Source organism: Tetrao urogallus (assembly GCF_951394365.1).
Source record: "Tetrao urogallus genome assembly, chromosome: Z".
Taxonomy (NCBI): Eukaryota; Metazoa; Chordata; class Aves; order Galliformes; family Phasianidae; genus Tetrao; species Tetrao urogallus.
In genome coordinates, this window is record NC_136816.1 from 18,161,920 (window position 1) to 18,176,038 (window position 14,119).

General features: G+C 41.5%; 1 protein-coding gene across 1 annotated transcript in view; it reads right to left on the reverse strand.

Moving 5' to 3' along the window:
* TRABD2A (TraB domain containing 2A) overlaps nt 1–14,119 on the reverse strand; it is a gene marked incomplete at its 3' end in the record, with an annotated part of 80,881 nt that overhangs the window by 24,194 nt on the left and 42,568 nt on the right. The window contains exon 3 of the mRNA XM_079548341.1: nt 1,882–2,028. Coding sequence (XP_079404467.1) covers nt 1,882–2,028 — 147 coding nt within the window. The remainder of the gene's footprint in view (nt 1–1,881; nt 2,029–14,119) is intronic.

Sequence of the window (14,119 nt, forward strand, 5' to 3'; positions counted from 1 at the left end):
AATACTCCTAGTTTTCCACACCACTGATCCCATGTCCTGGCTGTTTGACTGAAGAAAGTATTTGTTCCTGGCTATCTTTAGCTATGTAACTCTTCCTGAAATTACCATGGGTATGACACAATTATAATTACACTCTTCTAGGAGAATTTGACTGGTTTCAGACCCTTGGGGCTGTCAAAAAAATAAGTGTGCACTCTTAACTAATTAACATAAAGATCTCAAAATTTTCCAAAAGAAGGAGGACCAGATTTTGTCAGAAAAGACAATTTAACCAGCTCTTAGTTTTCCTGTCATTAAGGTATCTTTTCAAATGCTGTGTTATCTCCTGGGATTCCCAGGACAGCTGTAGCTGCAACCTCTTGCAAGTAGAGAGAGTCACATGTTCTGAGTTGCAGCCATCGTGAAATCTTCCATAAGTAGCTTTGGACATTGCAATTACAGAGACTGCTAAGAAAAGGGTCTGCAAGAGGGAGCTCCTGGGAAAAAAGAGCCACTAAGCAAGGTACTTTCCTTTGCAAAGATGCAGCACCTGCTGATGCTCTGATTCATAGTCTATCATAGAAGAGTGTTTAGTCCGCAATGGGACATCTACTGGTCAAGCACAAGGTCATATACAGATGACAGAGTTCTCCTTAAAAGTGTAACCTGATGGAATCTCAGGCTACTACTGTAACTCAACTGCCCTGTGTAGAGGTCTCTTACTAAGAAAAGGCCTTTGCTTCTTAAGAGACATGCATGTCTTGGCAAGGGCTGTTCTCTCCAAGACCCTCAAGGCAACACCAGCTGTCTGCTGTCCATGACACTCCAGCAGAATAGTGATGTAGCATCTGTACGTTACAGCACTAACCTCCTTTGAGAAGCCCTTTCAAATTTATGAATGAAATGCACTGTGAAGAGCTAAGCATTATTAATGACCAGGCTGCCAGCACTGGCAGGCTGAAGGATGTACAGGACAGGAAGGTAAAACATATGTGCAAAGCGCAGTGCCAGAGAAGCAAGGGTTAGTATGACGGTATTTCCAGCTCTGTAGTACTGCACCATACATATCAAAAGCCTATAGAAAAACTGATACTCCGCAGGGAGAGCTCAGATTCCAACAGACACTTTGTCAGCACTGCCAGGCTAAAGCAACATTTTCACTGAAGTGCATGAAGTACTTGCCAGGCAGTACCTCACACACATGAATAAAGAGAGGCCTGATGTTTCAGACTGAGCCTAACTAATCTAACAGTCCCAACAGGCCAAATTGGTCCCTGCTGGGCATTTTCTTGAAGTTTAAAGATCAGAGCGTTGCATTCCACTGCGCTGCTTGGGAAACAGTTTCCATAAATGAAGTCTGTGAGGCCTCTGAAGTTTTCCTTTCCTTGACATTCAGTCAAAATCTATCTGTTTCATTCTATTTATCTTCTTTGGACTTTGTAATATGCAATCATACTCTTAGGGAAAACGGAAAAGCTTGCAACTTGCCCAGCCTTATGCAAGTGTACAAGTAAAGAGATCAATTCTCTATCACTGTTTGCACAACAGTCTGTTTCTGCTCTCCGCTGGTGCTACGCTTGATCCTACCCAAGCTGGCACAATCCCAAAGGATACCCAGGAAAATAAAGGATTAACTCATAGAGCTTTGATGCTAAAGCAAACATGACATTTGTCCACAAGAAAAAGCCAGCTGAGCCTTCACTGCTTGTGTGCGCTAAGATGGTAGTGAGCTAGTGCAGGCTCCTGGAGGAGGAGACGCAGGAAGCAGACACACTAGAGAGCCAGTCAGGTGTCTTTAGCCCCTGCCTGCAAAGGGCCTGCCTGAGGGGAGACAAGCATAAGATAGGAGTTAGCGCTATTGGGATGTGTGCATAGTACAAGGGCTGTGGTGGCAAGACTCACTTGAGAAGTGTCATGGTTGAAGATGATAGAGTTGAGGTCTCCACAGTTGTAATGCTTGATAAGATCTTCTGTCGTATAGGGGATCTGGAAACTGCCTGCTCGGAGGCTCTCCTGCTGCAAGAGAGTCTGATTCAAAGCAAAGATCACCTGGGGGAGGGGAGAGGGAGGAAAAGACAGAGTTCCTGGTGAGTTCTTGTCTGGCTCCTTGAGGTGGTCACAGACACGCAGCTGACCTCTGGGAACTTGCCAAAACTGTTCCCAGTCTGAGAACCCTAATCCACATTTCACCAACCCAGGTCTCTTCCAGGTCCACAGCTATTTGCACATCGGGTCCCACAGACCTAAGCACAGGAAATAAGCACAGAACTCCATGTGGTTTTGCCTGCACTATGATTACAGGCAAAGACACAAAAAGATACAAAAGTGCAGATTGGGGTGGGAGGGCCTTCTTTATTTCTCCAGTCCTTTGAAGGAAGGGCACTCTTGCACCCCTACTGCACAACAGTATGCCTGCCTATACAGAGCTCTAGGCGGAACTCCCTCCTATCCCCCACAGCTCAAATGAGCACAGCTTGCTCTTGTTCATCCCTTCTTCCTTATCCAGAAAACACTTTTCACTGTGCCACTTGGTACATCCTCCCAACCCCCCATCCCAGGAACTGTCAGAGTGGCTGGCAGCACCATAGGCCACCACCTTCCCCACAGGCGCAGTCTGGGGATGGCAGTCCTTGGGTGATGCTCCCTCCTCCTCGCTGAGTTGCATTCCAGGAAAATGAATGCTCTCACTCTCTATGCCTCAAGCTGAGCATACACCAGAACAACAACCAGAGTAGTGTCCTACCCTTACAGGATGACAGGAGTCATCTTCAAATGTTGTTGTGCCAGTGCCAGTTAGTGGTGGCCTCAGGGCCTAACCCAGCGAGCTGCCACCCCACTGCCTCATTCCACGAGCACACACAGATCATCAGCACTTGAAAGGCAAAAGAAAGCAACAAGCTTTCATGTTACCTACTAGCTTATCATCATTTATGTCTAGAGCAAGTCAGCTGAGGGATGTCTGATGAGGTCTTCAAATGCATTTCAGAATTACTCTTGGGAGGGTTATTTTCCAAGATGAGATTACACTGTTCAGTGTGATGATGACCCTGTGGAATTCACTCTTCTTGGAGACTGGTTTCAAACACCATCCAAAGCAATATGGAACTGGAGTACCAACATGAAATTCACACATAAGTGAACACATTCTTTGCGTACGCAGATTGTGTGAACAAATCTTGGGTTTTGAGGACAGACAGGGTAGATGTAGGAACAAATGGGCACAATTCCCTCCTTCCTAGTGCAAGCCAGAAAAGTACACAGAACTTGAAATCACACTGTCCCCACTACAGCTAAACATGCCCTTGTGACTCCAAATCACTGTGTATTGAGCCAAATATATAAAACAAAATTTAATGTTAATTCCAGAAGTGTTCTCATGAACAGTCCCATCTCACATTTTTAAAAAGGGTGAGAATTCATTCTACTGGTGCAAACTGCACCTCATTACAAAAACATCTTAAAGCGGATGCTAAGGAAAGTTACATCAAACTAACCAGTGGTGACATTGCAAAGGACATTTGCTTTATTTGGAAGACAATTAAATAAAACCAAATGGAAATTTCTTTATTTCAAGACATGAGTTTTCATGGAGGCTGGAGTTGATTGTACTCTGAAGTCATTGTTTTCCATTTGTTTGGCTTCAGTTCCCACACAGAGAAGCTCTAATGGATGTTAATGACCAAATGAGATTCACTGAGGCAGACGCCAAATCTATGCTGAAAATGTAAGGAAGGCTTCTACAGCCAAGATTATGAGGTGACGTGAGGAAAAGCTCCTATGTACAACCAGTCCAGCCAAAAACACTTCCACGAGGATGGCTTATTATGTAGGTTATTTGGATTACTGTAGCAGCAACCACTGGGATAATTTGCCATTCAAGCAATATGGTTCTTAGTAGACTCCGCAGCCTTTCAAACAATTACCAGATTGTTCCTGTCCACAGAATGGCAATAAGACCTGTAAAGGGTTCCTGTGCTGGTCAGGTAGCTCTGTCTCAATGTACAAAGAGAGGCTTTGCAATCTTTACAGTTTGTTTTTTAATCCAAACAGAAACCAGCAGAGGGTAGTCATCATCTGCGGAGAAAACACTAACCTTCTGGATGAGACACACAAAAAAGCAAACCTTCCTCTCTGCTGTACTCTCACAGACTGTGCTCCTGCTTTTGCTTTCTCCTGGCTGGCTGTCTGCAGGCTATACTCAGCTCCCCCACAGTTTTTCTCTACAGCCTCACTTTATGTTTTAGGGGAAACAGACTCAGTCTCACCCACCTAGCCTGGAAGACAGCAACCAGGTCATTTCACAGAGGCATCTTTCTTCCTCATGCCCATTCACCAGCAATAAAAAACTTGCACACAGTAAACTGCAAATGGCTGAACTGATCTGCCTTAAGGGCGCAGTTTAAAACTGGAATGACTACCTGCAGATATGGAGGATTACTGCACACATATACACAGGAATAGCAACAGTGCACTCCCAAAAGTTTCACATTTCCAGGCCTTACTGCTGACATGACAAAAACCTTTGACCGATCTCTGGACTACAGTAAGGGTATTTTTTTCTGGTGTGCAGATGGAAAACTTCATACTGAACACATGTAGAAATCTCAAGATTGTAGCAGCTGAAGGACTTGCCCGCCCAGATAGGGAAGACTCTTCTTCATGAGGTGCTTCATTTTTCACATCAGAAAGCAAATGAAGTACCCAAGATCACTGGCTGAGATTCCTACACACCGCCCTTATCACAACTGCCTGGGGACACAGCAGGTTGCCCTAGACCCCACTGCACTGCTGGTCAGCTTGCACGGCGCTGTGTGCGCTGCTCTTCTTTGGTGTGAAGGACGGCCAGGTCATATTTCCCCATGAGCTACATCCTTACTCCTTTGGCTCTTGCCAGGCATCCCATCAGTGTGCATAGCACCTGGGAGTGAAGTCAAACAACAAACACCTCGTGCTGAGGGGACTTTCTCCTTGGTGTGTGAGGGACAGAGGTCATCTTGGCTTGCTTGCTGGTAGCAGCAACAGCCTCCCACAGCACCATCCTTAATCACACCTTGAACACTGCGACACAGAAAAGTCAAGATATGACAAATGGTCAGGAATAAAAACAGTATCAATTGCCTTGATGATTAGTCCTCCCTAATGATCTACAGTAATCTTTGCATAGTTGGAGATCAGGAGATGCCTTTGTCAAAAATATTCTCCACAATCAGGTGGTCTGAATTGGACAGTGGCATCTGCTGAAGGGAGACCATGGCACACCCACTGAACAACTACACAGGATTGCAACTTAGCATCAGTGTATGCAGAGCCTTTCAAAGGAATGTCATAGCTTCTCTTCATTTCTGCATCACACGTACCTTCCTGGAGGAAGAGTGACTCCCGGACAGAAAGAAAGCTGCTGGGGTAAAGAGAGAGCTGTTAGCAGCACCAGGTGTTGCTTAAAGCCATGTCCCAAGGAGAAGGTTATCTTTGGTAAACAGTAATGGATAAACACTGTCAGGATCTCAAAGGAAAGAAGATCCCTGAACCTTCTGTTCTTAAAGGATTTAATTTGCTAAGGTGGGTCTTGCTCATATGTTGATAGCTCTTATCTATCATTATTTCTGAAAGAAAACATAAGACATGGTACAAAGCAATCCTTAAAGAAGACCACAGGCATCAACCTTTTGGGACTGGATTCCAGTTTTGTTTACTAGAGGTGAAAAGCTGAAAGTCAACAGAGCATGAGATGGAGAAGCAGGGATCAAATCAGCAGCTGATCTGCAACTGCTGTATTTGCTTGGACAAATGCAACTGTCTGTCTTCCTGAATCTCAGTTTAGTTCTGGAGTCCCTTCATTTCTAATCAGTCCAAGAAATCAATATAACAACATAAAAAGAAGAAAAAGTTGAAGAAATTTTTTTCAGCTTTGCTTAGAAACTGAAACAAAAAAATTGTGCTGTGCTGAATTCTCAAAGTATGTGTCTGTCTTCCAATTGTCTCTTGCATTGTATTAATTCAAAAATCTTCCCTGTTTTGGAATCTGCAGAAATCACTCAACATTTGTCCTCCCTGCAAGCCTACTCTTCCTTAATTCACACTCTCCACCCCCATCCCCCCTGCAACTTTACCATACCCTGCTCCATTAAGTGTATTCATACTGGCATCAAAGCATCCCCTGAAAAGATGTATTTGGAGAACAAAAGTAACAAGTTTATTATAAAGAGATTTTTTTTTCCCCTCCCACCTCCCATTTCCACTGTGATCTCTCTGTCTTCCCCCAGCCCTCTCCCTTTTTGTACTGTGGAAAAAATCGATTAAGCTCTCTGGTATACATCTTGCAGCAAGCCTCATTCTCCTCCTGGAGATTTCTTCAGCTGTCAGGAGACACTTGTCCCCTTTGCTAGCATTGTTGGAGTGGCCTACTAGGCCAAGAGGGTGGAAAAAAAGGAGGTTAGAGCCCAGCAGATGCCTTTTTTGTCAAAGACAAAAGACCCCCTGCCATCCTCTCCACTTTTCAGCACTTTCATCCACACTGGATCAAAGTGCTGTTCTGCATATGAAAGGATCCTGGCATTATGCGTCTCAAATTAGCCTATCGCCATCCCGCTAGCCTCCAAGTCCTGCCAACAAAAGCGTTCACATCTGTTCCATCATTTGCCTCATCTTCTGTTTTTTCTTTCCCCTCCGCTCTCAGCTTTCGAGGCCATTCAGCCCCTTGAATTATAGTGTGGGGAGCATCTTCCTTGCCCTCCGATCGCTCAGCCGGACAATTTGCTTTTAATTGTCTTACAGAATCATGGGCTGCTTTTGGGTCCTTCCTAGCGACTAACTGCATCTATTACAGCTTCCATTCAGCCTCTTCAGCTACTTCTTTCCTCTTTCCTACCTCTTCTCAAAAGCGTGCTTCTCTCCATGCTCTTCACCTGGAGGAAACCAGTGCTCCTCTGGGCCAATGAGCCCTACTGCCCCTAATCAAAGACAGCTTCAAATCAAAGGCATCATGACTATGAAAGTCAATAATCCTCCTTTGTTATGTTAATGATCCAGCAGGCTGAGTGCTGAGAAGAAAGTGAGATTTCTTGCTCCAGTGTGACACAGATTCTTAGATATCTGTTGCTGTGCCTCAGACTCTGGAAACTTCAACATACCTGTCATGAGGAACTCTGCAAACACCATTCTGCACACACAGGCAGAAATTTGATTTTGGCAGGGACTGAGAATACCAAGGGAAAATTTATTCTGCTACCTGTAGCCTTCAGAGGCATCTAAGTCACTTTCAGGGCTATCGCACCAGATGAGGTGCTCCTCATCACCTTTGCAAAAATCTTTTGTGGAGAAAAAAAGGAATATCTTCCCAAATCAAGACTATTTTTATGAGAAATGTTGGATTCAGGTGACTAGAAAAGGCAAATGATCTGAGAGCTCACCTAAAGAACAAGAGATGAGCAGTTCAAGTCACTGAAACCACAGAAATAGAAACTACTGTGGGTTACCTGTGAGCTTCAAGTTTCCCATGGACTTGATTTCATGCATGGTACTTGTACAGGTACTTGTACACAGAAGACAGCACAGCAAGGAGAAGGAGCACCTCTTCCATAACACCACCACTCAAGGCTCTCAGATACTCAGTTTGCTTCAAGTCAGACAACTCAGACAGTGGCAGAATTAATGGCATTGAATAACTTGGTCTTTGGTCTGTTGGCAACAAATTCACACAGGCAACTTCTGGTGCCAGGATCTTGCAGAGTGTCTTTCCAGAACTGAACTAAAAGAAGCTCTGAACATGTTTGATTATTACCTGAATGTATAATACATAAACCAGTCACTCTCCTACTAGGAGCTACAGAAGCAAGGGGCTTCCAATAATTTGTCAGGCACTGCTGAAGCACTGGATGAATTCATCATTCTCCTCCTGATGCAGGAGAGCAGTAGATGATACTGAATCAGAAGAACACTGTTTATGCTGCTGCTGAAAGAAACACCAATCTGGACTGTAATAGACTGCATTAATTCACAGCCTTTTGTCTGAGTCATTTGAACAGTTTTAAGGCTTTTATGTTTCTACTGATTGTGGGAGAAATTAACACTGCACTACGTGCAGAACGTGGAATGAGAAAAACAGTGGAAAAGACTGCTGCTGTCCAATAGATCAGTGTGCAGCTCACAATTAGACACCTCCATGATCTTGCTGATATCTGCTCTGGTCTTTCTACAGAACTAATAACATGGCTGTGAGCCCATAGGGGCTGAGGCTGCCCCTCTTCCCCAAGAACTCTGCATCCAGGTGCTGGCTGGAGTTCCTCCTGCATGGCAGGAATACCCCAAGATTTCATGAACTTCATCCAGTTCATCTCCCATGTTCTTCACTCTGTGCTGGAAATGAACTGATTATGAAATGAACTGATTATGCATATTCGCATGTTTCTAGAGAATGAATCAACTTTTATTATTATTGGTATTGTTATTATTATATTTCTAAGTAATTTTGTAAACATTAGCAAAGATTGTTGTAAAAATATTTGCAAATCAAATCCTCATCAAATACATTTTTATCTTATCCATCAGAAATAGGTACCAGCTCTTCTACACAGTCCTGTACCCAACTGAAAGCAAAAAATGGATTTTACATTTAAAATTCCTGCCTGTCTTCTACCTGGCACTTCTGCATCTAGCAATATCTAGCCCATTCTGGGCTAGCATTGCCACATATCTCCTAAACTCAGGTCTACATCAGCCCTGGGAACAATTAAACAATTTTAAAAAAATTGCTGGCAATTCAGATTTCTCTTAGGTACGTCTACTTTCCAAATCCAGGATCACAGTGCTAAGTCTTCTTTCTCATAAATACTTTACAGGACAGTAACACAGCCATTTCAACATTGTGTTAGAATAACACAGTTGCAAAATGAAAAATCTGCAACTAATGTTTCTGGGGCTAAGACTGGCTATAAATTAAAATCTGGCACCTGAAAATGCTACTGTTATTTTTTAAATAACCCTTCTACTAGAATAGGTGTTGCTTCAGTTCAGCTCCTCTTCCTTCTTTTCCACAGTACCCCTAAAACTGGTGTAAGCAAAACAAACATAGTCTAGCCAACAAAATTAACTTCATTGCAGAGTAACCAATGTACTGCCCTGTTTTCAGTTTATGTTCCTTTTTCTGTCCTTATTCAAAGCACGAGACAGAATTTTGTATCCTATCTGGATAAAAATCCTACTAAAGCAAACATACAAAGCAACCAATGCTAAACTGAAGTTGAAATTGAGACTACAGATTCTTCTCTATAAGAGAAGAATCCACTGTAAGGAGTAAGTTAGTCATGCAGCTGAAATCCAACCTAAACCACAGCTTCATAAGGAGCATTTAAAGAAATGTTTTTTTGTTTGTTTGTTTGTTTTAATCATCCTACAGCACAATCAAGGCAATTTAATAAATTTGATATTGCTGATTAGGATTTGGCCTCCAGTTTTCTTCCACTCAACCACAGGTGATCTTTGTAGTGCTGCTAATTGAAAGAATTCTTGCATTTCCCCTCCTGCATGGATTATTTTATCACTTCTCTTTAGCTCGCCACACACAGAGTAGGACAACAACAAACTTGACTAGTTTGCTAGAACAATAACATGTCTTAGAAACGCAGCACACTTTAGTCTGAAACAGCTACCATCATTTTCTGTGCCTTAGTAGAGGTAATAACAGAATAATTTAGAAAAGATATTGTACAGTGGCTTGAGTGCTTCTCCCTGTTTCTGTTAAGCAGAAGTAAGTTGCTTGCACAATTCATGTATACATGAGCAAATCAAGACTATAAAGCTAACAGAGTAAACAATCTACGCTTACTATGTGAGGAACAAGCCCAGGCATTAATTGTATGCCTTCTGGTAACCATGCAACAAGATATTTTGGATTTTCTTGAAGTTCTGCCAGCTGGGAAATGCATGTTTCTTATAAAACACTCAGCATTGATAAAGCATTTTTTCCACTCAACAGAACAATTAGGTTTGGGGACTTTGGCTTCCGTTCCAAACACAGTAAGAACTTCAAACCAGTGTTTATGTCAAAAGAAACTCAGAGCACCTTCAAGAGAAGCACTTGGCTTCCAAATGAAGAACTGCAGAGCAATATGACCTTTTCTAGGCGCATGGGTGAAAGACACAGTTTATATTAGAGGTAGATGCCAAGAAAAAGCCCAAACAAGAATCACTGAAACTGTCCCCAGCTGGCTTCAGGCAGATTGGAGACTGAAGGTTTTCAGGGCAAAAGCTTTTCAGGAGGAACTGTTGACAAAAATTCCACACAGACCTGAAACTGTTCTAAACTATGCTCTTCAGAGTAACTGTGAGTTAAGTCACGTGAAAAGGCAGACTGGAAATTTATATTCCACCAACTGTCATGCTGGTTTCCTGAGTGTGTCTTGGAAAGATGTAGCTGGTTTGCACCAGAAGACAATAACTACTTCTACCTCCTCAGCTCTCCACATCAGTACATGACTAGTAGCCCCATTTCAGCCAACACACCATGCTCCCCCTGTGCAACAATTTGAAATGCACTGCTTTTCAGATCCATGAAAACTCACCTGCTGTTAATTTAGTCAAGGAACCAAGGTATGTTCAAAACCTACAAACCTGGTTTGTTCTTAAAAAAGGTATTTGGTTTACATATTATTTCTTGTCTTTCAGTTTTACTTCTGGAAGGGATTACTGCATGCCAAGGTTTATCAGCTGTGTAACACCTTTATTGTTTTCCTTTCCCTGCTAAACACATTTTATAAAGCAGTTTTTAATTACTAAAAATAACTGCAGTCCACTAACTTATGAAGCCAGAACAACGATAGCTCAAACTGGATTGCAGTAACTTCATAGCAGACATCTACCAGCATTCTCACTAGGAATGGACTGAAAAAAGAAGCATCACAGATAAATTAGTTGAATATTTTGTCACTCAGGAAAGCCATGGAGTTTCTCTAAAATCATACCTTTTAAAATAGTTGAACACAGATTTCTTAATCACCTCAGTGTACCAGATAGACAGCAGCCCCAACAATGAAGCTAGCCTTCTTTCACTCTTCCAAATCTTAAATAGTCAAATAAATTTGTGGAAGGCCAGGGCAGGTCATGTTCCCTACATCAGCACATGGTCAAACACACTCACTGTCAGGATAAGTGTCCTGGACAAACATTTGCTCAATTACCTCTCAGAAAAAAAGAGCTGTCTGCCAAGAGCCCATCATTTCACAGAGACATCAAGATGACAAAAGTCTGTTAAAATTAAAATGGCCTACGATAAGGAGGATGGCTTTGGGGTGTGATGAAACATGCTGGTAAATACAAGAACAAAGCCCATCAAGACTTATCTCATGAGCATGTTGTATTTTGACCTTGGAGGAGAACACTTTGTTAATTTTTTGGGGCTAGGGAGAACAATGTTTTCACTGAAGGAAAAGTTAACAGTGCAGTGAGTACCGAATCAACCACTGTTCCACACGTGGAAGAAATGTAAGAACACATTAGCTAAAGGTCTGTAACTTCATCACCAAATCAAAAAGATACAGTGCACTGATAATTATCCAAAGCTCAGAGGATCTTAAATACATAGTGGTGTATAAAAACATCACTATCCAAATCCAGTCTTGGAAATAAAACAACAGTGTTGTACAGTTGTACAACAGCAGTCGTTTGGAGACTATGTGATAAAACTACAACAGTAAGAAAGCAATAAGCAGGTAAGCAAGGCAACAAAATTCTAGCAGCTCCTCTCCAAGCTGGATACAGTCAGGCAAGCTGCACTTTCAGAATAACCAGATCTTTCCCAAGAACTCCCCAGAGATTAAATTCCATTTTTTTGGAAAACAAATGCCAATGAAGGCCTGTACAGCTCAAGTGTAAGTCTTTCTCTCAAAAAATTCTGCTATTAGAAATTTGAATAAAAACACACCATATACAAATGAAGGTTTCAACAAGTTAGAGAATTCATACAAATATTTGCAGAAGGATCCTTTCCTTCTGCTTTGTTACACTTTTACACAACGTTACTAATGTGCATCTTCTTCGTGGCAGGCAACAGCTACTGGAATGCCTTCCACTCGTGTCTCTTCAGATAGGAACATTAGAGATGGAGCTCCACTACCCAGGTGTCTATGCATTGTAGTGACACCAGAAAAAAAAGTTTAGAGATCACAGAACTGTGGACTGTGATACAAAATAGATGACAAAAAGAAGCTACCTATTGGGTCAAGCTATGTTTATGTGTACAACATATTCTCACTATAAAGCTACTAGATGCTGTTTTGAAATATTCATAAAGAAAGGATTAAAATGCTAATCCCAAATTCATATACAAAGAAAATAAATTTGGTATTGAGAAGCTTGTGTCAAAATCCATAAAACGGAATAAACAATCTCTCATTGTGCATATACAACAAATCCCCCACTTTATTATCCTAGAAAAAAACACTGCCCTGTTGATATTTTTGACTAGTCTTTAATCTTTCTAAGCAGAAAGGGTTCTTGAGATAAAGCTGCCTACTTAGAACAAGACATTTGATATTTGCTACACTGTGATGTATGATCCCCAAATCAGGAAGGAAGCAACTCCAATGAGCTAGCTCCAGTCCTTGCTTGATAGCTCAATCCACTCCATCTCAGAGACTCCAGATACCTGGATCGCACAATGCACTGGTGTGCTGGTATGTTGTGCTGCTCCACTCCATCTGGCTTCTCTATTCAGATTGGTGCTTGTTCAGCCTTCAAAGCATCCCTAACACCAAATCTCCCTATCCTTTCCAATGGTTACCATTTTCCCAAGGGCACTGGCATGCTTTTTTGTACTTCAGCTCAACCTTGTATTGTTTTGTTCTGTTTTGGTTTTGCCTTCTAAGAGGTGAGTAGGGGACTCACAAAGGAATGTCAGCAATACCTCTTCCCAAATTCTTCCAGATATACCGACATTTCAGTTTGGAAGAAATGTCTACAAGAACCCTACTGAGCCTTCATAGACACTCCCTAATAACACTCATTCAAAACCATCACCACACACAAGTTGCTCTCAGTGTCACCAAATTTTGGGTTCTTCAACATTCGTGATTAAGTACAATTAAACACAGACCTAGCAGGACAACAGAGACTTTCTGTTCAAAACACATCATATTTAATAAGTTATTAAACACACTTTGATGTTGAATACTGAACCTATATGAGACAAACATTTTATTAGAGAACTTTACATAGAAGAACATCCGTTTGGCAGAGATTAAAAAAAAAAAAAAGAAAAAAGAAAAAAGAAAAAAAAAAAAGAGTGAAATTACTGCTCATCTGAAAAGCATTACAAAAGTATATATAAATCCCAAGCCCTGAAACGGTGTCAAACCTTCAGAACCTGCTGAACAATTTGGAACTAATGCAAGAATGATATTTGAGTATCCCCAAAAGTATCAGAAGGCCTTAAACTTTAGTACGCTGACAACATTATGATCTCTGTGAGGCCAGTGGAGACAGGTGTAGAGTTGTGGGAACACACACAAATTACAGGTAAAATTATGACTCCATTTAAGCAGGTAGGTCTGGCCTTCGCTTTAAGTCTACCCAAAAACAGGAAGCAAATTATTCATCAGACCTTCACTTTTCTCTGCTAATATATTATCAATTAATGAGACAGAATCTAACCAGTTCCACAGTTAATTCCATTATTCAAAATTATACAGCAAACTGAACTGAATTCCTCTCTGTCTTTAACAACTGGCTTTGTTTGGACAGATGAGCTAAAATGACAGTTTTTCATACCTTGATAAGCTCTGCAGAGCACAGTGACAAAAGTTCCATTGCAAATTTACATAAAATGCATGTTCATTATTTCCCTGTAACAAATGCAATAACAAGTCTTTAAAATAGACTATTTTAGAATTTTCACTCTTGCGGGTAAACATTTGCTAAAATGAACCTTACAAGCAGAGAAATACTCCATATTTTAATCGGAAGCGAAATTGCTCAAAATGCAGACAAAAATACTACAGAACATTATTCAGCAGCTCAAGAAAAGTAGCTTTCTTTACATCACATTTAATGCTGATGTACAAAGTTGCCTCACTATATAAGACAAACTCTGGATCTTACTAATGATTTTCCAGGTGCTATTCAATGCCCAGAGTATTAGATTTATCAA